This window comes from Anomaloglossus baeobatrachus, chromosome 5 (assembly GCF_048569485.1).
Source record: "Anomaloglossus baeobatrachus isolate aAnoBae1 chromosome 5, aAnoBae1.hap1, whole genome shotgun sequence".
Taxonomy (NCBI): domain Eukaryota; kingdom Metazoa; phylum Chordata; class Amphibia; order Anura; family Aromobatidae; genus Anomaloglossus; species Anomaloglossus baeobatrachus.
The window spans coordinates 568,958,033-568,980,842 of NC_134357.1; the positions used below are offsets into that span (position 1 = coordinate 568,958,033).

The following is a 22,810-nucleotide window of genomic DNA, read 5'->3' on the forward strand; positions in this document are numbered from 1 at the left end:
ATAGTGTCAGAGTTCTTAATTTTTGCTCCTAAAACCTGTGTTAGGTTATTATTGCGTCCGTGCTTGGTTTTTAAAACCGCACGTGTGTGCCTGTTGGTGGCAGCGTACAGGTGCACTGGTGTGCGTTTACCAAACTATTATATAACGCACAAGTGTAGTGTATAATACACGTCAGTCAGCAGTGGCTGATAGTGTCAGAGTTCTTAATTTTTGCTCCTAAAACCTGTGTTAGGTTATTATTGCGTCCGTGCTTGGTTTTTAAAACCGCACGTGTGTGCCTGTTGGTGGCAGCGTACAGGTGCACTGGTGTGCGTTTACCAAACTATTATATAACGCACAAGTGTAGTGTATAATACACGTCAGTCAGCAGTGGCTGATAGTGTCAGAGTTCTTAATTTTTGCTCCTAAAACCTGTGTTAGGTTATTATTGCGTCCGTGCTTGGTTTTTAAAACCGCACGTGTGTGCCTGTTGGTGGCAGCGTACAGGTGCACTGGTGTGCGTTTACCAAACTATTATATAACGCACAAGTGTAGTGTATAATACACGTCAGTCAGCAGTGGCTGATAGTGTCAGAGTTCTTAATTTTTGCTCCTAAAACCTGTGTTAGGTTATTATTGCGTCCGTGCTTGGTTTTTAAAACCGCACGTGTGTGCCTGTTGGTGGCAGCGTACAGGTGCACTGGTGTGCGTTTACCAAACTATTATATAACGCACAAGTGTAGTGTATAATACACGTCAGTCAGCAGTGGCTGATAGTGTCAGAGTTCTTAATTTTTGCTCCTAAAACCTGTGTTAGGTTATTATTGCGTCCGTGCTTGGTTTTTAAAACCGCACGTGTGTGCCTGTTGGTGGCAGCGTACAGGTGCACTGGTGTGCAATTTCCAGAAACTTTGATATAACGCACAAGTAGTGAATATACACGTCAGCAGTGCACAGCATTGCAAAATGCGCAAGGGCATTGGCAAGGAACAAGGAAGTGGACGTGATGGTGGTGCAGGCAGAGGCCGAGGTCGTGGGCAAGCTCTAATTTCGCCACAACAAAGGGCCACATCTAGTCGCTCGCACGTCCTGTCCCAAATTCTTGGGGACCGCAGCAGTACACCGCTCTTGAACCAAGACCAGTGTCAACAGGTTGTTAGTTGGATAGCGGATAATGCTTCCAGTCAGATTGGCACCACCACAAACACTCTGTCTTCCACACGGTCAAGTGTCAGTAGCCGTGATACTGCACCGCACATTTCTGAACCTGATCCTCCTTCCTACCACCAGGCTGAGTACACGTCCTCCTCGGACATTAATGATCCCACACTTGGACACTCGGAAGAGCTGTTCACGTTTCCATTCACACATTCTGGCCTCTCGCCAGCTCATATTGAAGTGGGTCATGAGGAGATCGTCTGTACAGATAGCCAAATATTTGAGCAGCCACGTTCTCACGAAGTTGGCAACGTGTCTCAACAAGTGGTGGACGATGATGAGACACAATTGTCAGCAAGTCAGGAGGAGGAGCAGGGTGCGGAAGAGGAAGACGACGTGGTGGATGATCCAGTAACTGACCCAACCTGGCAGGAGGATATGCAGAGCGAGGACAGCAGTGCACAGGGGGAGGGAGGCGTAGCATCACAACAGGCAGTAAGAAGCAGGGTGGTGGCCCCAGGCAGAAGTCAGGCAACCGTTCCCCGTAACAACACGACGACACAAGGTGCCTGTACAAATGTTAGGTCTTCACGAGTCTGGCAGTTTTTTAAGTTGGATCCAGATGATTCAAAAAAGGCCATTTGCAACACCTGCCGTGCCAGCATCAGCAGGGGTACCAAAACTAGCAGCCTGACCACCACCAGCATGATCAGGCACATGTCAGCCAAGCACCCGACTTTGTGGGAAGTACAACAGAGTCGAGGAGCAGTGCTTGCTGATGTCACTGCTACGTCTTCGCTGGTTGTGCATGCGAGCCAATCCTCTGTCCATGCTGCCTGCGAACAAGCCTCCTCCACTCCTGCACCTGCAGTTGCCTACGCAGAAAGAACACCATCATCAAGCACGTCCTTGTCCCAGCGCAGCGTTCAGTTATCCATTCAGCAAACCTTTGAACGCAGGCGCAAATACACTGCCAACACCCCACATGCCACAGTTCTAAATGCTAACATTTCGCGACTGCTTGCGCTGGAAATGTTGCCTTTTAGGCTGGTGGAGACAGAAGCATTCCGTGACCTGATGGCGGCAGCTGTCCCACGTTACTCGGTCCCCAGCCGCCACTATTTCTCCCGGTGTGCCGTCCCCGCGTTGCATAACCACGTGTCACAAAACATCACACGTGCCCTGAACAACGCTGTTTCACCCAAAGTCCACCTAACCACAGACACGTGGACAAGTGCTTGTGGGCAAGGCCGCTACATCTCGTTGACGGCACACTGGGTTAATATTGTGGAAGCTGGGACCCAGTCTGAGCGAGGGACGGAACACGTCCTTCCCACACCAAGGTTTGCAGGCCCTACCTCAGTCAGTGTTTCACCCACACTCTACAGCTCCGGAATGTCATGCTCTTCAGCCTCCTCCTCCTCCTGCGCATCCTCATCCACTGTGCCCTCCACACCAGTCACAAGCTGGAAGCACTGCAGCACTGCCTCGGCGAAGCGGCAACAGGCTGTGCTGAAGCTAATCTGCATAGGTGACAAACCCCACAATGCAGAAGAGCTGTGGACAGCTCTGAAACAGCAGGCAGATCACTGGCTCACACCTCTGAACCTAAAGCCAGGAAAGGTCGTTTGTGACAATGGCCGGAACCTGGTGGCGGCTTTGAGGCGAGGCCAGCTGACACATGTTCCATGCGTGGCCCATGTGCTCAACCTCGTGGTTCAGCGGTTTATAAAGTCATACCCAGAGCTGTCTGATCTGCTGGTAAAAGTTCGCCGCCTGTCTGCACATTTTCGAAAGTCACCTACTGCTTCAGCCGGCCTTGCCGGCTTTCAGCGCCGTTTGCATCTTCCGGCTCACAGACTGGTGTGTGATGTCCCCACGCGTTGGAATTCAACTCTGCACATGTTGGTCAGGATATGTGAGCAGAAGAGGGCAGTTGTTGAGTACCTGCATCACCTAAGCCGTCGGGAAATGGGTCAAACTCCACACATAACACCTGAGGAGTGGAGATGGATGTCAGACCTATGTACCATCCTCCAAAACTTTGAGGACTCCACCAAGATGGTGAGTGGTGATGACGCCATTATTAGCGTCACCATACCGCTACTCTGCCTTCTAAAACGGTCCCTGCTGAAAAACAAACATGATGCATTGCAGGCGGAGCGCGATGAGTTGCAGCAAGAAACAGTAGTGGGTGTGGGTGATAACACACAGCCCAGCCTCGTCTCATCACAACGTGCAGTGGAGGACTATGACGAGGAGGAGGATGAAGACATGGAGCAACTCTCCGGCCAAATTGAGGATATGACATGCACACCAGTCATATCCTCGATTCAGCGTGGCTGGCCAGAGGACAGGGTAGATGAGGAGGAGGAGGAGGAGGAGGAGGAGGACAGCATGTTCAGTCATCTTGTTGGTCAGGCTACTGAAGTCCTGGCTGTTAAGAGTCTGGCGCACATGGCTGACTTTATGGTAAGCTGCCTGTCTCGTGACCCTCGCGTTAAGAACATCTTGGCCGACAATCATTACTGGTTGGTAACACTGTTAGACCCACGCTACAAGGAGAACTTTTTGTCTCTTATTCCCGTGGATGAGAGGTCAACCAAAATGCAGCAGTTTCGGAAGGCCATACTCACGGAAGTAGGCAAAGCATTCCCCTCACAAAACGCTAGCGGCATAGGTCAGGAATCAGTGGACAACCGAGGCGTACAGCCGAGAGAGGCACAAGTCCAATCCGCCAGAGGTAGGGGAACAGTCTTTAAGATGTGGGACAGTTTTCTCAGCCCCTCACGTACCACAGCCCCTGAGGTGCGGGGTAGTGCCACAAGAAATCCTAAGTTTGCCCAGATGCTGAAGGAGTACCTTGCAGATCGAACAACTGTACTCCGACATTCCTCTGTGCCTTACAATTATTGGGTATCCAAGCTGGACACGTGGCATGAATTGGCTCTCTACGCCTTGGAAGTCCTGGCCTGCCCTGCTGCTAGCGTTTTGTCAGAGCGTGTTTTTAGTGCCGCAGGTGGAATCATTACAGATAAACGCACCCGCCTGTCAACTGAAAATGCTGACAGGCTGACTCTGATAAAGATGAACAAGGGTTGGATTGGGCCAGACTTCACCACACCACCAGCAAATGAGAGCGGAATTTAAAGTTTGCCATGTACCTCCACTCACCCATGGGTACACTTCTCGACTTTGGATAATCGCTGGACTGCTCCTCCTTCTCCTCATGCGCCATCATGATGACCGTTACAATAGTTAGGTCTTTGTTTCAGGTATACCCCCAGTGGTAAATTTTTTCGCCCATTCTTTGCAGAATGGACATTACAACGACAGGAGACCCGCTCCTTTGCAATGGGAACAATGTTTTGAGGCCCTCATGCACGTCTCTACCCAGGGACAACGTGTAGCCTCCCAATTTTTGGCTGCCCTGCCTAAGGGCTATACTGAAATACACCCACTTCCTTAAAATGGACACTTAATGTTTTGAGGCCCTCATGCACGTCTCTACCCAGGGACAATGTGGAGCCTCCCAATTTTTGGCTGCCCTGGCAAAGGGCTATACTGAAATAGACCCACTTCCTTACAATGGGCACTTCAGGTTTAAAGGCCATCATGCACGTCTCTACCCAGGGACAATGTGGAGCCTCCCAATTTTTGGCTGCCCTGCCTAAGGGCTATACTATAATACACCCACTTCCTGACAATGGACACTTAATGTTTTGAGGCCCTCATGCACGTCTCTACCCAGGGACAATGTGGAGCCTCCCAATTTTTGGCTGCCCTGGCAAAGGGCTATACTGAAATAGACCCACTTCCTTACAATGGGCACTTCAGGTTTAAAGGCCATCATGCACGTCTCTATCCAGGGACAATGTGGAGCCTCCCAATTTTTGGCTGCCCTGCCTAAGGGCTATACTGAAATACACCCACTTCCTTAAAATGGACACTTAATGTTTTGAGGCCCTCATGCACGTCTCTACCCAGGGACAATGTGGAGCCTCCCAATTTTTGGCTGCCCTGGCAAAGGGCTATACTGAAATAGACCCACTTCCTTACAATGGGCACTTCAGGTTTAAAGGCCATCATGCACGTCTCTACCCAGGGACAATGTGGAGCCTCCCAATTTTTGGCTGCCCTGCCTAAGGGCTATACTATAATACACCCACTTCCTGACAATGGACACTTAATGTTTTGAGGCCCTCATGCACGTCTCTACCCAGGGACAATGTGGAGCCTCCCAATTTTTGGCTGCCCTGGCAAAGGGCTATACTGAAATAGACCCACTTCCTTACAATGGGCACTTCAGGTTTAAAGGCCATCATGCACGTCTCTATCCAGGGACAATGTGGAGCCTCCCAATTTTTGGCTGCCCTGCCTAAGGGCTATACTGAAATACACCCACTTCCTTAAAATGGACACTTAATGTTTTGAGGCCCTCATGCACGTCTCTACCCAGGGACAATGTGGAGCCTCCCAATTTTTGGCTGCCCTGGCAAAGGGCTATACTGAAATAGACCCACTTCCTTACAATGGGCACTTCAGGTTTAAAGGCCATCATGCACGTCTCTACCCAGGGACAATGTGGAGCCTCCCAATTTTTGGCTGCCCTGCCTAAGGGCTATACTATAATACACCCACTTCCTGACAATGGACACTTAATGTTTTGAGGCCCTCATGCACGTCTGTATGCAGGGGCATTGGTGAACCTCACAATTTAGGACTGCCCTGGCAAAGGAAAATACTACAAAGACTCACTTCCTCAAAATGGGCACATTAGACTCAAGAGGCCTTCATGTACGTCTCTTCTCAGGGACATCGGAGTGCCACACAATGTTTTCACGTAAAATCTTTCATGTATTGATCTCAAAAAGTAACATACACCAGATCTATCTCACTATTGGGTATGTGCCCTTAACATTTCCGCCATGAAAAATCATTTTGGGGTCATTTTGGAAGGTTTTCTGGTGAGTCCGTAAAAATGGCGTAAAACGCGGACAAAATTGTTCACAGCTGTGACTTTTGAGTGATAAATGCTTCAAGGGGTCTTCCCCATGCTGTTGCCATGTCATTTGAGCACTCTTCTGAGACTTTTGTGACATTTTTAGGGTTTCTCCATGCTGCCGGGAGGTCATTTCACAAAAATACTCGGGTCTCCCATAGGATAACATTGGGCTCGTTGCTCGGGCCGAGTACACGAGTATCTTGGGAGGCTCGGCCCGAGCTTCGAGCACCCGAGCTTTTTAGTACTCGCTCATCACTATTTACCAGTAAACAATATCTTATCTCACATCTGAAAACCCACACAAGGGAGAACCTATTTTCATGTCATGAATGTGGGAAATGTTTTACCGGTAAATCAGATTTTAAAGCACATCAGAGAATTCACACAGGGGAGAAGCCATTTTTTTGTTCACAATGTGGGAAATGTTTTACCAAGAATGCATATCTTGCTGTACATCTGAGAACTCATACAGGGGAGAAGCCATTTTCATGTCACGAATGTGGGAAAGGTTTTACCAATAAATCAAATCTTAATGCACATTTGAGAATTCACACAGGGAAGAAGCCATTTTCATGTCCACAATGTGGGAAATGTTTTAGCAAGAATTCATATCTTGGTCTACATCTGAAAACTCATACAGAGGAGAAGCCATTTTCCTGTCCAGAATGTGGGGATTGTTGTTCCTGTAAATCAACTCTTGTAAGTAATCAAACAATACACACAGGGGAGAAGCCATTTTCATCTTGAGAATGGGAAGATGTTTAACAAAGAAATTACATTTTTCTTTATAAAATGTGTACCGTAATTTTTCTACTTTAAATTTATTTAATTGATGAATTGTATATGAACATTTTCAATGAGTTAAGGTATAGTCTAGGTTAAGTCACATGTCTAAAAAGGAAACCAATTTAGAACAATAAATGATGGAAATGTACTGTATGCAATGAGCAATAAACATCAGCAAGTAGAATTCATAGAAGAAGCCAAAATATTTCACCATGTATGAAAAATACTTTACCTTTGTGTGAACAGTTTAACTGCATCTTAAAGGGGTTGACCAGTGCTTCTCTGATATACATGATCAGGACAGATACCAAGACAAATGTAAGACAATAACCATGTTACATCAAATAATTCTGGCGTCTTAGTTATCATATGAGACTAAATGGGGACTGAATATTGTATGCTTGTTGTATAGAAATATTGAACCAATAATTACATTAAGGATATGAGCTGGAGCTCGGCTGTTACTTACGCCGAGCTCACGGAGGTGATCGTACAGGCACACCTTCATGATAGCCATGACTTATCCATATATTATAGGTCAGGAACCTTTTACCAACCATGATGTATGAGTATGTAAAAAGTTGTAAAGGAGTTAAGACTTTTCCATTTTTGTAATGATTTTTATATGGGACAATTACATGACTTTGCATGGGACTATAAGGTTGTAAGAGAATCTTACACCAGCAGGTTATCTGACCACATTATGGAATAGTGAGTAACTTTATAGTTTTTTTTCTTTAATTTCTCATCTCCATTGCGGAGATATTAGTGGTTTTCCAAAAATAAGACAATGTCTTATATTATTTATTGGCCTCAAAAATCTGCTAGGGCTTTTTGTTGGGTAACACTGCTAAGTTTATCCCCAAAAGAAGGCAGATACTCCTCCCCCCCATAGAATTGCACTTACCAGACATCTGTGTTGTTGTCAGGTTACACAGAGGTCGCTTCACCTGGTGGCCGGGAGCAGTATCACCAGATTTCTGTGGAATGTTACTTGGATCATGTGTGTGAGAACGGATTGTTACTGCGATGGGATATGTCTGTGTGTGGTTGAGAGCAGAATGTTACTTCGATAGGGTGTGTGTGAGTGTGAGCGGAGATATACTGGGACCAGATCTCTTTATGTGTGAGTGAGCAGAATGGCCAGAGACGTGAGAGCAAAACCGACCTTTATGGGAGAGCCCATCCACCGTCGGCACTTGCCAACTGTAGTTTTCGGGGTCTGGTTTTTTGTTTTTTTTTGCAGGGGAGGGGGCTTTCTTTTTTAATGAAGTGCCCTATTGTATTCTTAAACTTTTTGAGCTGCATTTCAACTTCATTATTGAGCCGCAAGTAGGGCTTATATTTTAAGCATACTCAAAAATGGCCAAAAAATTCTGCTAGGGCTTATTTTCAGGATAGCTCTTATTTTCGGAAAAACACAATAGGTTGTAAATTTTAGGCTTTTATTTGTTATTCAACTGGGTAGTATGAGCTATTTCTTTCTGGATGTAATGCCAAGGTAGTGATGGGATGAGCAGACTGCAGGCCAGCAGCTGTAGTATGCCAGTCACATTTTGCACTAGCCATGGTCTGAACCCTTTAATGACCGCGGGCAGTAATATTACGTCCTAGCGGTCATAGTATTACTGCCCGCGGTCTGCCGCCGGCAGCATGCAGCGATCGGCGCACATCTCAGCTGACATTCACAGCTGAGATGTGTGCCTGCCAGGCACGAGCAGAATCGTTATCTGCTCGTGCCGTTTAACACCTTAAATGGCGCTGTCAATATGTGACAGCGCCATTATAACGGCATCGGCGGTAAACATTTAGTTACCGCCCGATACCGGAAATCACGTGACTTCCGGTGGTTGTCATGTGATGACTCCTGTACTGCACATGAACTACTTTCAGTTTCACTCGGCCCAGAGCGTGTATCTGCTGTTTATAGCTGTATAGCTGTGATCAGCAGATAGTGCAGAGCGATCGGATTGTTGATCCTTATAGGCCCCTAGGGCAGTGTTTCTCAACTCCAGTCCTCAAGACCCACCAACAGATCATGTTTTCAGGTTTTCCTCAATGTTAGACAGGGAATAATTCCATCACCTGTGCAACATTAAGGAAATCCTGAAAACCTGATTGAGGAAAACCTGAAAACATGATCTGTTGGTGGGTCTTGAGGACTGGAGTTGAGAAACACTGCCCTAGGGGAACTAGTAAAATAAAAAAAGTTCAAATCACCCCCTTTTGCCCCATTGAAAATTAAAGGGTTAAAAAAAATAAAACATACACATTTGGTATTGTCGCGTTCAAAAACGCCAGATATATCAAAATATAAAATCAATTAATCTGATCAGTAAACGGCGTAGCGGCAAAAAATTTCCAAACACCAAAATTACGTTTTTTGGTCGCCACAAATTTTGCACAAAATGCAATGACAGGCGGTCAAAACATAGCATCTGCGCAAAAATGGTACCGTTAAAAGCGTCATCTCGATACGCAAAAAATAAGCAGTCACTGAGCCATAGGTTCCGAAAAATAAGAACGCTATGGGTCACGAAATATGGCGTAAAACGTGCGCCACTTTTTTCGGACAAACTTCCAATTTTTTTTAACCCCTTATATAAAAGTAAACTTTTACATGTTTGGTGTCTACGAACTCGCACTGACCTGAGGCATCACACCCATCAGTTTTACCATATAGTGAACACCGTGAATAAAATATCTCAAAAACAATAGTGCTATCGCACTTTTTTGCAATTTTTCCGCATTCGGAATTTGTCGTTTTCCAGTACACTATATGGTAAAACTTATGGTTTCATTTAAAAGTACAGCTCGTTCCGCAAAAATGAGCCCTCACATGACCATATTGACTGAAAAATAAAAAAGTTACGTCTCTCAGAAGAAGAATAGCGGAAAAAAAAAAACGGAAAGCGAAAAATCGGCCGGTCGTGAAGGGGTTAAAAGGGTGGAAGTTGGCAGAGCCCTTTCTAGGTGACAAATAGTGGGGTGGCTGGGCATACAGGCCACAGTCAAATCAAATGCGCCAAAACCGGTAAGGAAAGTAGTTACCACTATACAGGTATAAGGGGAGGCTAATGACAAAGCCAAAACCAAAAGATTAGAGCAGAAAGCAAACAAGCAGCAACACAAGCTACTAATCTTCCTACCCAGGCACAACTGAAAATAATCAGCACTGACCAGAAGATGTGGTGGGTTTAAATATCCCTCTCCAGGATCAGCTGACTCTGCTGAGGTAACTCCCAGTCTCCACCTTCCACCCAGTGTGGCAAGTGAGAGGGTGAGGAATTTTGACTGGAAGGAACCTCCCACCACCTTGCTGAACCAGGAGACATGGCATCTCATATCGCCTCGCAACAGCTGACGCTAGGGGACCCAGCGTCCCAGGACGACTGTATCGCATAATCCAGATAAATCCTCAGGTTTGTGCAACTAGACACTTCCCATGCTATCCAATGGGATTTGGGGAGTGCTGTATGCTGCGGTATTTGCAACGCAGAAAATGCTGCGGATTTCCCGCAGCTGCACGTAACTGCATGTCAATTATTCATGTGGAATTATCTGCGGAATTCCTGCCTTTCCACTATGGAGATACAGGGCGGGAATTCCGCAGGAATTTCGCACGAAATCTGCACTGTTTCCGCAGGTTTACCGCAACAATTCCGCAGAAATACAGCAGCAATAGATTCTGGGGAGGTGCTGCATGAACCTGCGGAAATATCTGCAGAAGAGTCCGCAGGTACGATCTTCTGTGGGCACATGGCCTAAACCTCCATCTTTTTTAGCCACAAAAAAGAAATCCGCTCCCACTGGAGATTTTGAGGGATGAATGAAACCTTTGGAGACATTTTCCCTTACATAATCCCTCATAGTTACCCTCTCTGGCAAAGAAACACATCAATTTTATCTCACAATTACACGGCCAATGCGGTGGTAATACCATGCTTCCCTCCTCCAGAGAATACCTCAAGACACTTCTCCAAGTACCAAGGAATTAGCACTGTGGAGCACCCAGCACGAGAGACCTCATGGAGGCATTTACCCCGACAATCCTCAACCCCAACTTCTCCACTAACCTAATCAATATGGGGGTTATGCTTCTTAAGCCATGGAAGAACCACAATCATTTGGAGCTGGGAGGGCTTGAAGAACCAAGAAGGCTATTTCCTCTTTCTGGAGACCCCCCACTTGAAGGGATACTGAACAGTCAGTGCAAGTTTCCACACACTGAGTGAGAGGGGAGTTATCCAACGAAGTATGCTTGATAGCTGGTTCCAAAGGCCTGAGGGGTATCCCCAAGCCTTGACCATGGAAGTATCTAAAAAATTTACTTCTGCCCCACAATTGACAAAGGCTTGACCCTCCCCCTCCCTCCCCCGAAAAGTCAACACAATGGGAAAAAATACTTTTTAAAACGGGTACTTGTGCGCCTAGTTGGAAAGCCCCTGCTCCAGCTAGGCACGGTCATTTTTCGTATGCTCCAGATGAGGGACGTCTTGTACCCAGATGTTTAGCTGAACCGCAGAGCAGGCACAATGTTCGTTCCTAACAGCGACGTCTTTGTTCATGCGATGGGGCAACTCCTCCCAATTGCATAGGCTCATCCCCTGAAAAAGAAGGTAACTTTGGAGAATACCACAATCTTCTAGCAAGCTGTAGTCGTTCTCGTCGCCTTCTGTCAAGACGCACAGTGAGAGTCATAGTGGCCTCCAGACTTTGAGGCAGTGACTGATGCACCAGCATATCTTCAGGGAATCTGTAAGCCCATTCAAAAACATACTACGCAAAGCAGTTACGTTACCGGGCAAGGCCACCCCGTGACAATGCCTGACCCGACCCAAAACGGTCCGGCAACGAGTAGGTTAACCTCCTGCCCTGTGGGGCGCTACAGTATCATTCCAACCCACCACAATAGACAACTGCCTAAACTGAGAACAATTCTCCTCTGCAGGATGTTTAACTTGATAAAGTGCTCTGAGGTTTGACGGCAATGATGACTTGATCTGGCTCATTATAAATAGTCCTACTGCCCTAAAAAAAATCCTCAACGGAGTTAGGGGCCATGGAATCATTAGATAAAGTGAAAGCCCATGTCTGGGGGTCTCCTCTAAGCAAAGAAATAACTAAGCCCACCCGAGACTTCTCATCTCCAGTTGAAATGGGTCTGAGCTTAAAATATAATTTGCAACTTTCAGGAAAATGTAACAAATTGCTTACGGTCCCCCCAAAAAAATTCTGGCAATGGAACCTTGGGCTCCGGAAATGTCTCAGCCCCAGTCCTGTGACCTGACGTGGGGGGTGCAGGATCTGCTGGGGTTAATTGAGCCAGAGCTTGAGCATGGTAGAGAGATCCTGAAAAATGCTTTTTCGCAATTAAACGAAAATAATCCCCCTCTGCAGCTCCTGGGCTGCATTCTAGAAAGGTTCCTCTTGTTACTGGCCCCCCTTTCAGACCTAAATAAAGACTTTATAAAATCTTACCTTTTGGTATGGTAATGATGGTTTATGGTCACGGGGGCGGGTTTTTCGTCCGTTATCCCCCCTCCTGCCGCTCTTTGCCGTCCCCCATCGTTCATTTGCATACATGATGCCACCGCCCTCATGTAACGCAGTGCTCCTGAGTTCTCGCGCATGCCCAGTGGCACTAGCGCGGGACTGAGCATTATGAAAATTGCGAGCACTGGTGAGGTTATTGCGCAGGCGCGAGGTTATGGGCGGCGCTGTGAATGTCATCACCAGCGTCACCCAAGTACCCGTCCATAATCTCGCGCCTGCATTGTGCACATTGCAAGCGCTGGTGAGGTTATTGCGCAGGCACGAGATTATGGGTGGGTACTTGGATGACGCTGGTGATGACATTCACAGCGCCACCGATAATCTCACGCCTGCGCAATAACCTCACCAGCGCTCGCAATGTGCAAAATGCTCAGTCCCGTGCTAGTGCCACTGGGCATGAGCGAGAACTCAGGAGAACTGCGTTACATGAGGGCGGTGGCATCGTGTATGTAAATGAACAATGGGGGACGGCGAACAGCAGCAGGAGGGGGGATAACGGACGTAAAACAGCCGTGACAGGTTCCCTTTAACATGCTTTGCATCAGCTCTGCAAGCTGCTTGGCTGGATCATTAAATCTGGGCTGATTATTATATAATGCTAAGGTATAGTGATGGGATGATCAGACTGCAGGCCAGCAAACGCAGCATCCCAGATACACTTTGCGTTAGCCGTCACGCCATTGTAAACCTTTAAGATCCCGGGTACTTTTCACCTGTCTTCTGGCCTTAAAAGGGTGGAATTTGTCAGAGCCCTTTCTAGGTGACAAATAGTGCAGTGGCTGGGCATACAGGCCACAGTCAGATCAAATATACCAAAACCAGTTAGAAAAGTAGAAAGCACTATACAGGTATAAGGGAAGGCTAGGGACAAAGTCAAAACCAAAAGACCAGAGCAGAAAGCAAACCAGCTTCAACACAAACCTCTAACCTTCCTACCCAGGAACAACTGAAAATAATCAGCACTGACCAAATGAGATGGCGGGTTTAAATATCCCTCTCCTGGGGCAGCTGACACTACTGAGGTAACTCCCAGTCTCCACCTTCAACCCAGAGTGGCAAGGGAAGAGGTGCGGAAGATTGACTGGAAGGAACCTCCCACCAACTAGCTGAACCAGGAAACATGGCATCCCATATCGCCTGGCAACACTTGACACTAGGGGACCAGGCGCCACAGGACTCCTGCACCGTATATTTGACGCCCTGACAAAATCAGGTTGTCACAGAAAACTGCATCCATCTTCCAGATGCAGGATTCTCTCCCCTTTGACTTACCAACACCACCCCACACAGGTACATACACCAGCCTCAAAAGCCTAGTCACCCCCGCAAGGACAATAAAGACACACCAGTGGGCGGGGCCAGGCAGATGGTGACGCCCACCTAGGGGTTCTGAGGTGTAATGGGAGGGAACAGTTTCAGTTTGGAGTAGAGTTCAGTGAGAGCAGACAGTGGAGTCTGTGGAGGAGTTCAGGGCAGACAGAGGAAGTGAGAGGAGTGAAGTGGTAGTTGGGGGTTGTAGCTTCCAGACTACTAGACTACTTGAGCTGACTAGGTGGCAGACGGCAGAACAGGGCCACGGCAACGGAGATCCGGTCGCGGGAGACCTTATGTGGACCGATGCAGGGTTGTAGCCTGCCGGTGCCAACAGTGGGAATCCGGTCAGGAGGCCGTGCACAGTCGGGGTACCTGGACCCTATGGCGAGTGTTATTATTATTATTATTATTTATTTATAGAGCACCATTAATTCCATGGTGCTGTACATGAGAAGGGGGTTACATACAAAATACGTATACAAGTTACAGTAGACAGACTAGTACAGAGGGAAGAGGGCCCTACCCTTGCGGGCTTACATTCTATAGGATTATGGGGAGGAGACAATAGGTGGGGTGTAGGTCAGGCGGCAGCTCCGCACGGTGGTCGGGCGGCAGCTCCGCACGGTGGTCGGGCGGCAGCTCCGCACGGTGGTCGGGCGGCAGCTCCGCACGGTGGTCGGGCGGCAGCTCCGCACGGTGGTCGGGCGGCAGCTGCGCACGGTGGTCGGGCGGCAGCTGCGCACGGTGGTCGGGCGGCAGCTGCGCACGGTGGTCGGGCGGCAGCGAGTTCATTGTAGATTGTAGGCATTTCTGAACAGGTGCGTTTTCAGGTTCCGTTTCAAGTTTGCAAGAGTAGGGGATAGTCTGACGTGTTGAGGCAGCGAGTTCCAGGAGACTGGGGATGCTCGGGAGAAGTCTTGGAGTCGGTTGTGTGAGGAGCGAATGAGAGAGGAGGAGAGGAGGAGATCTTGGGAGGACCGGAGGTGACGTGTTGGAGTGTAGTGGGAGAGTAGTTCGGAGATGTACGGAGGGGAAAGATTATGCACAGCTTTGTAGGTCAGTGTTAGAAGTTTGAATTGGATACGGTGGAAGATTGGAAGCCAGTGGAGGGACATGCAGAGAGGAGAAGCGGGGTGGTATTGAGGAGAGAGGTGGATAAGTCGGGCAGCAGAGTTAAGGATGGACTGGAGAGGGGCAAGCGTGTTGGCAGGGAGGCCACAGAGGAGGATGTTACAGTAGTCGAGGCGGGAGATTATGAGGGCATGCACTAGCATTTTAGTAGATTGCAAATTGAGGAAAGGGCGGATTCTGGAAATATTTTTGAGTTGAAGACGGCAGGAGGTGGTGAGGGATTGGATGTGTGGTATGAAGGATAAGGCAGAGTCAAAGGTCACTCCGAGGCAGCGAACTTTGGGTACTGGCGAGAGCGTGGTGTTATTTATTGTAATAGATAGATCAGGTGGAGAGTGTAGGTGAGACGGAGGAAAGATGATTAGTTCAGTTTTGGCCACATTGAGCTTTAGGAAGCGAGAGGAGAAGAAGGAGGATATAGCAGATAGACATTTCGGGATTTTGGACAGCAGAGATGTGGCATCTGGGCCAGAGAGGTAGATCTGGGTGTCGTCGGCATATAGGTGGTATTGGAAGCCATGGGACTTTATGAGTTGTCCCAGGCCAAATGTGTAGATAGAGAAAAGTAGGGGTCCTAGGACAGAGCCTTGAGGGACGCCAACAGAGAGATGGTGGGATGAAGAGGTTGTGTGGGAGTGGGAGACACTAAAAGTGCGATTTGAGAGGTATGAAGAGATCCAAGAGAGGGCGAGGTCTCTGACACCAAGGGAAGAGAGGATCTGTAGTAGGAGGGAGTGGTCAACGGTATCGAAGGCTGAGGACAGGTCTAGGAGTAGGAGTATAGAGAAGTGCTTGTTCGCTTTGGCAGTAAGCAAGTCATTTGTGATTTTAGTCAGGGCAGTTTCGGTGGAGTGATGTGGACGGAAGCCGGACTGTAGGTTGTCAAAGAGAGCGTTAGAGGAGAGGTGGGAGGAAAGTTCAGCATGGACATGCTGTTCCAGGAGTTTTGAGGCAAGTGGGAGTAGTGATATGGGGCGGTAGCTGGTAGTAGAGGTTGGATCGAGGGAAGGTTTCTTTAGGATAGGTGTGACTGTTGCATGTTTAAAGGCAGAGGGGAAGGTTCCAGTCGTTAAAGATAGGTTGAAGAGATGGGTTAAGGCTGGAATAAGGATGGTGGTGAGGTTGGGAAGGAGGTGGGATGGCATGGGGTCAAGTGCGCAGGTGGTGAGGTGCGCTTTTGAGAGCAGACGTGCAAGCTCTCCTTCGGTGATGGTGGGGAGGAAGTTTATGGGGGAGGGGCAGTGGTCAGCTACATGAAGGGGTTGTGGTGGCTGAGCAGAGAAGACTTGCCTTATTAGGTCGATTTTTTCTTGGAAATAGGTGGCAAATTCTTCTGCAGAGATGAGGGAGGTTGGAGGGGGCAGTGGTGGGCGAAGGAGGGAGTTGAAAGTGTTGAATAACTGTTTGGGGTTGTGTGTTAGAGAGGATATGAGGTTTCTGAAGTAGTCGTGTTTAGCGGAGGTGAGGACTGAACGAAATGTGTGAATTGCATTTTTGAATGTGGTGAAGTCTTCCTGGGAGTGCGTTTTCTTCCACCGCCGCTCTGCAGCCCTAGACCTTTGCCGCAGTTTTTTAGTGAGGCTGTTGTGCCAGGGTTGTCTATTGATTCGTCTCACTCTGCCATGCACAAGGGGAGCGACTGAATCAATAGCTGATGTGAGGGTGGTGTTGTAGAAAGTAGTGGCGCTGTCTGTGTCGTGGAGGGACGATATGGAGGACAGTGGGAGGATAGAGTCGGCGAGGGTGTGCATGTTGAGGTGTGCAAGGTTTCTGCGGGGATGTGCTAGGTGCTGGACAGGGGGGGTAGGTGAGGAGGACAGGGCTGAAAAGGTCAGAAGATGGTGGTCAGATAGGGGGAGGGGGGAAGTTGTGAAGTCAGAAAGGGGACAGAGGCGGGTGAAGATAAGGTCTAGTGTGTGTCCATCTTTGTGGGTGGCAGAGGTGGACCACTGAGTTAAGCCAAAAGACGAAGCAAGGGAGAGGAGTTTGGAAGCAGCTTGTTGGCGAGTGTCAGTGGGGATGTTGAAGTCACCCATGATGATGGTGGGAATGTCAGCAGAGAGAAAGTGTAGAAGCCAGGCAGAGAAGTGGTCGAGGAAGGCAGTGGTGGCGCCCGGGGGTCTGTATATGACAGCCACTTGGAGGTTGGAGGGAGAATAGATTCGGACAGAGTGCACTTCAAAGGAAGGCAGGTCGAGGGAGGGTAGAGGTGGGATTGTGGTGAAGTTGTAGTTGTTAGAAAGAAGGAGGCCCACTCCTCCACCTTGTCTATTGCCAGGGCGAGGAGTGTGGGAGAAGTGCAGGCCACCGTAGCATAGTGCAGCTGGGGAGGCAGAGTTGGATGGTGTCAGCCATGTTTCGGTGATGCCTAGAAAGGATAGATTGCTAGAGGTAAAGAGATCGTGAATGATGTGCAGTTTATTACACACTGAACGGGCATTCCAGAGCGCTCCTGAGAGAGGGGGCGGCAGAGTGGGTGAGAGGGGAATAGTTTTTATGTTGGATAGATTGCGGTAGTTACTATTATGTGGAGAGTGGTGGGTGGGTGATAAAGAGGGGTGTACCATCCACGGGGGGCCAGGATTGGGGGCTATGTCACCAGCAGTGAGAAGGAGTAGAGAAAGGGAGAGCAGGTGGGAGAAGGAGAGTGGACGGCATGGTCTGCGCGATATTAGGAGCGACCTGAGGTTCAGGAGTAGGTCAGCAGATGAGGACAGATGAGAAGGCAGGAGGGAGGGGGAGATGAATATTTGCTTAGAGGGTGCTGGGGTGTGGGGATAGTGAAGGAGAGTGAGGAGGAGAGGGGCAAAGACTGTGAGGGCATAGGTGAACATGGTGGGGGTAGTGTGGTAAGTATATGAATTAACAAGTAAGTTGTGTCAGTGGAAAACTTGGTTAGAAAGAGCTGAAGAAGTTTACCTTCTGGTCATGTCTGGTTCATTTCTGTTATGAATGTCAGTTATGCTTTTGCTGCTGTGAGGCTCCCTCTTGTGGCCAGGAATGGTTTGGACAGAGACCAGGTGTGCTGGAGCAATGGGCGTTTCCATTGCTAACTCTCTGCCTATTTAAACCTTGGTCTGCTAGCAGTCTGAGCCGCTTGTCATTTGTACTTCAGTTTACCAGCCTTCTCATCTTGCTCCAGACCACATCTATCCCAGATACATGCTTGGTTCTTTCTTATGTTGTTTTGTTCTTATTGCTCTTTTCTGGGTTTGTCATTTATTGTGGTTATTGTCAGTTTATTTGCATGCAGGAATCTTCCCTCTCAGTTGTTTAGCTGGGAAGCTCCCTGCAGCTATGTTTGGAGTTTTGCTCCTATATGTCCATGTGTTTGTTGCTTCTTGAATTTGTATGGTTCCTGCTTTCTGTTCATTGGTATTACAAGAGCGCTTGGTATAGGACGAGGTTCAGATCTAGCGATCTGAGGGCTTTTTGTACTATCAGGTTTTTGGATTTTTGTAGGGTTTTTCCTCTTGGCACCATCAGCCCCTTTTCTATCCTGTCTTATTTAGTCAGTGGGGCCTCACCTTTGCTAATCCTATCATCTACCTGTGTATTGTGTTTTCCTATATCACCACAGTCTTTTAATGTGGGGGGCTTGCTATACCTTGCCGGTCTATTTTCTGAGGCAGAGAGTTATTCATCTTTTCTTCCTTTAGGATAGCTAGTTCTCCGGCTGGGTTCGCGGTGCATAGGATGTTAGTTCACCCCTCAGCTACTTCTAGTGTTGATGGATAGTAAGGGAATGGCGGCCAGATTAGTTGCCAATGCTCTTGTCACCTTTTTGCCAATGATTTATGGTGATCTTCCATGGTTCCGGATCATAACAGGTGAGGACAGCTGCAAGCACCTTTCCAATTGACCAGCAGGGGACAAGATTCCAAGTCTTGTCCCACTAGCAGTCCAGATAGAGCGAGACGGAAGCCCAACGCAGGGGATAGGGCGTCTGTAAGTGCCTGCTGAAATCCCAAGGGTCAGATCTCGCTGGCCACAGCTCCCACAGCAAAGACACCAGGAATAAAGTTTCCCCATTTCATGCGGACTAGTCAACATACAAGACACCAAATTAAAGTGCAGGAGGAAGAGCCCCTGTTCTGTCCACCGGTGTTCGGGACCCGAGCACACCCCTCCGGAGGCTACCGGTATCCGGCTGTTGGTTTGCTATCTGGACTCTGTGTGATGTATTCAAAAACAGTGAGTACACCGGTATCATCCGGTCCAGCCCTGCAGACTGTGTCACAGCACTCTACTCCACCTGCACCTGGGCCCCGGGACTACACCTCCCCTACCCGTGGACGGGATATCATCCTGCTGCCCCGCTCCATCAGCCCCGGGCATCCCATACCAAAGCAGCGGCGGTGTCACCAACAATCACCGCAACCCACAGGTGGCGTCACTGACAAACTCTCCCCTGTAAATAACAACCCCTTTTTCACTTGCAGGTGACAGACGGGTGCTCAGGCCCCGGATCCGGTTTCCCCTCGAGCCACCGCAACGACCCCGGATCCGAGTGTCCCGAGCAGTCCTCGCCCCTTTGCCGTGGTCTGTCCCCTGCCCACAACATATAAACGCTGGGAGACGGTGCACCGCCTCCCAGCAATACCACAACCTGAAGTGAGCCTCTTGGAGCACAAAATACAGCCAGTATTTTGAGTGAGCACCTGCACTAGCTCCTCCCCCTGGAAGCAACACCCCACCCCTCATGGTCAGTGAGGGGCAATAGGTCACCTAATGGAGAGCTGGAGCATATCTAGGAGTGCAAAGGACTCGCCTGGGTGCAGAGGCATGAGAAAGGTTGACCCCCTCTGACCTCTGGAGACCTGCCATGACACCCACCATCATGCAAACTGCCAGACCTGACACTGGGATTGTGTACATCTTCCCCTAAGTTCAATTGACAATCCTAAGGGTACTGTCTCACTAAACGACGTACCAGTGATTCCGACCACAATTTGACCTGGTCAGGATCACTGGTGTGTCGTTACATTGTCGCTTGTGAGCTGTCAATCAGGCAGATCTCACTAGCCACCAGCGACTCTGCGCTTGATAACCAAGGTACACATCGGGTTACCAAGCAAAGTGCTTTGCTTAGTTACCCGATATTTACCCTGGTTACATGTGCAGGGAGCCAGCGCTAAGATGTGTACGCTGATAACCAAGGTAAATATCGGGTAACTAAGCAAAGTACTTTGCTTGGTTACTGGATATTTACCCTGGTTACCAGCGTACTGCGCTTAGTGCTCACTCCCTGCACACTTAGCCATGGTACACATCGGGTTACTAGGCAAAGCGCTTTGCTTAGCTAACCAATATTTACCCTGGTTACATGTGCAGGGAGCCAGCGCTTAGCGGCGTACGCAGGTAACCAGGGTAAATATCGGGTAACAAAACAAAGCGCTTTGCTTAGTAACCCGATGTGTACTCTGGCTACGTGTGCAGGGAGCCAGCGCTGGCAGCCTGTAAGCGTGTACGCTGGTAACCAGGGTAAATATCGGGTAACCAAGCAAAGCGCTTTGCTTAGTTACCCGATATTTACCCTGGTTACCAGCGTACGCTGATTACACAGAGTCGGTGCTCCTTGGTCTCCCGCCGTCAAACACGCCAATGTGTGCTGCACAGCGGGAGACCAACAAGCAAAAAAATGAATCAGAACAGTGTGTAACGATCAGCGATTTCACAGCAGGGGCCAGGTTGCTGCTTAGTGTCACACACAGTGAGATCGCTGATGAGGTCACTGGTACGTCACAAAATCTGTGACTCAGCAGCGATCTCGCTAGCCATATCGCTATGTGAGAAGTACCCCTAAGTTTCACACTATCATGCAGGGGAAAAAAGAATACAAACTCCTCTCCTCACTGATGTGTGGAGCTAAGATGCAGAAATACAGCAGCATTACATATTATACTGTAAACACCTCTAGATCTCATCTCATGGCAGTTAGCATGGGGGAACAGAACTGATAGCAATATGAGATGTTCTGGAAGGGTTTGAAATGATACATAATTTGGCTGGGCAATATCTGTACACAATAACTGCAGAGATCCGTGAGTAGAGGAGGGTGTGTTCCATCTTACCTCTGTGTGTTGTCAACCTCCTGCAGTAGAAGAAGTATATACCCCCAGAGACATATTTCTGCTAACTCTCACTTAAATATCAAATTACGAATCAAAGTTTACAATCTAATATCTCTGCAACAGTGATCAGAAATTAAATTATATTAACTATGTTTAACTCAGCACTGCAGCCACTATACCATGATGTGGCCAGTTTGTCTGTGTGGTTAAAAATGTCTGATCTGAAGCCAATACACTGTGTGCAGAATTATTAGGCAAATGACTATTTTGATCACATGATCCTTTTTACACATGTTGTCCTACTCCAAGCTGTATAGTCTTGAGAACCAACTACCAATTAAGTAAATCAGGTGATGTGCATCTCTGTAATGAGAAGGGGTGTGGTGTAATGACATCAACACCCTATATAAGGTGTGCTTAATTATTAGGCGACTTCCTTTCCTTTGGCAAAATGGGTCAGAAGAGAGATTTGATGGGCTCTGAAAAGTCCAAGATTGTGAGATGTATTGCAGAGGGATGCAGCAGTCTTGAAATTGCCAAACGTTTGAAGCGTGATCACCGAACAATCAAGCGTTTCATGGCAGATAGCCAACAGGGTCGCAAGAAGCCTTTTTGTTGGGCAAAAAAGGCGCAAAATAACTGCCCATGAATTGAGGAAAATCAAGCGTGAAGCTGCCAAGATGCCATTTGCCACCAGTTTGGCCATATTTCAGAGCTGCCACGTTACTGGAGTATCAAAAAGCACAAGGTGTGCCATACTCAGGGACATTGCCAAGGTAAGGAGGCTGAAAAACGACCACATTTGAACAAGAAACATAAGATAACATGTCAAGACTGGGCCAAGAAATATCTTAAGACTGATTTTTCAAAGGTTTTATGGACTGATGAAATGAGAGTGACTCTTGATGGGCCAGAGGCTGGATCAGTAAAGGGCAGAGAGCTCCACTTCGACTCAAGATGCCAGCAAGGTGGAAGTGAGGTACAGGTATAGGCTTGTATCATCAAAGATTAACTTGTGGGACCTTTTCGGGTTGAGGATGGAGTGAAGCTCAACTCCCAGACCTACTGCCAGTTTCTGGAAGACAACTTCTTTAAGCAGTCGTACAGGAAGAAGTCGGCATCGTTCAAGAAACACATGATTTTCATGCAGGACAATGCTCCATCACATGCATCCAACTACTCCACAGCGTGGCTGGCCAGTAAAGGTCTAAAAGAGGAAAAAATAATGACATGGCCCCTTTGTTCACCTGATCTGAACCCCCTAGAGAACCTGTGGTCCCTCATAAAATGTAAGATCTACAGGGAGGGAAAACATGTAAATACCAAAAGACACGGCCGATCCCGTGCCATATTTATAATATGGATACAGCCATATACAGAATATTTAGTAAACAAAGAAGAAAAAATCTGTACAACGACTTAATGCAAAAGACTTAAATTTTATTAATACAAAAGCATGATAGCAAATAGACAATATATAAAAAAGTAGAGACAGGTGATATATGCCAGCAGGTGACGCCCTCACCACATACAAGGCGTATAGGAGCACATAGTAAATGAATTCATGAGTGCACAGCCAGGGCCTACTCATGAAGCAGACAGCCCAAGGCTGGACTGATTGCAAGCAAACCAACAGTGCTCCTATGCAGTTGATCCAAGATGTAATAAAATCAATAATACAAGGTAAACAGGTACATAACCCTGAATCAACTGCAGTAAATAGATAAGACGTACCTATGAGTGTAGTGAGAGCCCAAAACCCCGACCTATAGGTTTCGGTGTCAATCCTTCCGGGGGTGGTCTCTGA

At 48.0% G+C, this 22,810-nt stretch overlaps 1 protein-coding gene across 1 annotated transcript in view; it reads left to right on the forward strand.

Moving 5' to 3' along the window:
- Positions 1 to 7,250, forward strand: part of LOC142312393 (uncharacterized) — a 236,487-nt gene extending 229,237 nt beyond the window's left edge. Inside the window, 2 exon segments of the mRNA XM_075351337.1 lie at positions 3,067 to 3,072; positions 6,501 to 7,250. Coding sequence (XP_075207452.1) covers positions 3,067 to 3,072; positions 6,501 to 6,889 — 395 coding nt within the window. The 3' untranslated portion in view covers positions 6,890 to 7,250.
- The last annotated feature ends 15,560 nt before the right edge of the window (positions 7,251 to 22,810 follow it).